The sequence below is a fragment of the Sceloporus undulatus genome, unplaced genomic scaffold (assembly GCF_019175285.1).
Source record: "Sceloporus undulatus isolate JIND9_A2432 ecotype Alabama unplaced genomic scaffold, SceUnd_v1.1 scaffold_3909, whole genome shotgun sequence".
Taxonomy (NCBI): domain Eukaryota; kingdom Metazoa; phylum Chordata; class Lepidosauria; order Squamata; family Phrynosomatidae; genus Sceloporus; species Sceloporus undulatus.
The window spans coordinates 1166-3706 of NW_024806829.1; the positions used below are offsets into that span (position 1 = coordinate 1166).

General features: G+C 43.0%; 1 protein-coding gene across 1 annotated transcript; it reads left to right on the plus strand.

The window, feature by feature from the left end:
- Positions 1-1532: 1532 nt before the first annotated feature.
- Positions 1533-2333, plus strand: LOC121918080 (reticulon-1-like; the record flags this gene model as incomplete). The annotated part of the gene is made up of 1 exon (XM_042444186.1): positions 1533-2333. A coding segment is annotated over one exon (801 nt), but the record flags the coding sequence as incomplete, so codon positions are not given.
- Between the last annotated feature and the right edge of the window lie 208 nt (positions 2334-2541).

A 2541-nucleotide genomic window follows, 5' to 3' on the forward strand; every position in this document is an offset into this window, starting at 1 on the left:
ATGCTCTATGATACCCTAAAATACCCTAGGAAATTCATGGGGTCTCCATAAGTTGACAGATGCTTGAAGACACACACACACACACACACACACACACACACACAGAGCAATTTTTATGGTACATTTCTTGATGTCAAGCCCCAAAAGCCATCCCCACACAGTGTCATAAATAGGGGGAAGTTGAGGAATTGGCAAAGGATGTGGTGTGAACAAAATCAGGGCTGTGCCCATATCAGTTCTGTTCAGTCTTCTGAGTAAGAATGCAGGTGTTTCTGAAACCTTCCCCTTCAATTGTTGTTGCACCATCTCTGCAGGCAGAGATGTAGTTTTCAGGAGGGCAAAATGAGAGCATTGCTCCCTCCCCAAATAAGAATTCTCCTCTCCCCATGAAATTTCTCTTCAGTCCCCAGATTTATAGCATTGCAGCAAATTAAAACTTCCATTTGGGCATTTAAAAATACAATTTATGTACTGAAAGAAAAGGTGGGGGCAAAGTGACCAAGGGAAAGTAAACACAGAAAGTGGAAGAGTTCTAAGAGTGGACAATTTTCAGTGTCTCACTCCTTGTAATGCTTTCAATTCAGAGACTGAAGGAAAATTTCATTTGGGGAGGCAGAATTCTTATTTGGGGAGGCAATGCCCTAATCTCCTGTATAAATGTCATACATGTAAATGTCATACATTTTGAAACCACAGTTGCTGCTTGGAACTAGGGATGTAAAGAATGTTTGCAAGTTTTCTCATTACTCATTGGAGAGGGCATCTCAGAGCACTGGAAAACTTGTCAAAAATGATTAACAGCAACAAGATGGTTTAGAGTTTGGGTTTTTTGGGGGGGTTGTTTTTTGAGGAAAAATTGTGCAAACAACATTGTTTTTCTCACAAGAATTTTTTGCACAGAAAACAGCATCTTCTTGCACAAATTTTAATTATTATTTTTTTGCAAACTTACCAAACCTTTGGTGAGAAAACATTTGAATTTGTTCTTCTTGCATGCCAGAATGAAATAAGTGAATGCTTACAAAATACAGTGGGCAAATTAATTTGTCTTCCATTTAAGAGGACGTGAGAGTTCCTGGAATGAGTTGATGGGCACTGTAGTCCAAGAAGATTTGAAAGGCCATAGGTTCCCTAATCTTGCATTAGAAGAAATACAATAGATTTTCCAGTGCAGATTTGATCAAATATATGTGAGGATTCTTGTGACTTTTCCCAAAAATGTGGGTGGGTAGAATATGACCTCCCAGATGTTTTGAGGCCACAAATGCCAACAGCCATTGAAAGCATAGCCAGTGGTGAGTAATGATGAAAGTTGCGATCCAACAATATCTCCAGGGCCATACTTTGCTCTTTTCTAACACCTGATGCTTGAGAGATTTGCTGTTGCTATTTCCTGGAGAAACCAAAACTGATTTTTGCTAACCATGTTGTCTTTTCTCCCTCTGTCCCCGCTTTTAATTCCCCTCTTTTGTTCTGTCTCATCCTCTCTTCTTTTCCTCCTGTTCTCTCTGCCTCTCTCCTTGAAACTTCAGAACCATCTGGCTCAGAGTCCCAAGGTAAAGGGAGCCTGTCTGAAGATGAGATTGCCAGTGCCATTAAAGAAGCAAAGGGTTTCTCCAATGAAAGCCCTGAAGGCCAGAGATCGCCAACTGTTCCACCTGGAAAACAAGATCCTAAAAAGAAGATGCCAGAACTTCCAACTGGCGGGCCTCCTTTAGATAATGAAGTGAGCAGTGCTGAATCCGGTGATTCTGAGATAGAGCTGGTCTCCGAAGACCCGCTAGCTGCTGAAGAGGTTCTCCACTCTAACTACATGTCCTTCAGCCATGCTGGAGGGCCTCCTCCTTCCCCGGCATCTCCTTCGATCCAGTACAGCATCCTGCGGGAGGAACGCGAGGCCGAACTGGACAGTGAACTCATCATTGAATCTTGTGATGCTTCCTCAGCTTCTGAGGAGAGTCCAAAGCGAGAGCACGACTCTCCCTTGATGAAGCCAATCATTATGGACATCATACAGGAGGAAAATCACTCCAGAAACGAAAATGCCGGGGCCCCAAATTACAAAGTAAGTAGCTCGAAGGAGAGCAGGATGAACAAGGAAAACCTGGCGGACTCTGCCTCGTACTTGAAGTGTTCATTTGGTGCTTCGAAGGTTCATGGTGACCTGAGTTCCTCCTTGGGCATCGGCACTGAAGAGATAAAGGACAAAGTATCACAGAAGAAATCAGCAGAGGTGGCAGCCACTATTATGGCAAACAAACCACTGTCCAAGGGCTCAGTGGCTAGAAGTCCCTGGCCTTCCTCACCACTGCCATTTTTAAATAAGCAAAAAGGTAATTCCGTATGTTTTTATGTTCTCTAAAATAGTGGGCATTTGTCTGTGTGTAAACTGAAGGTGTAGGGCTGGGTGGGAGGTATTTTCACGTGGCACAAACCTAACGAACAAACCAGCCATCTTGTGTTCCTGTGGTCAGTACTTCAAGATAAGCACATTTGTTTGGTGAGCAGGAAGAAATGTTAATAGTGAGAGCTGATTAAGTC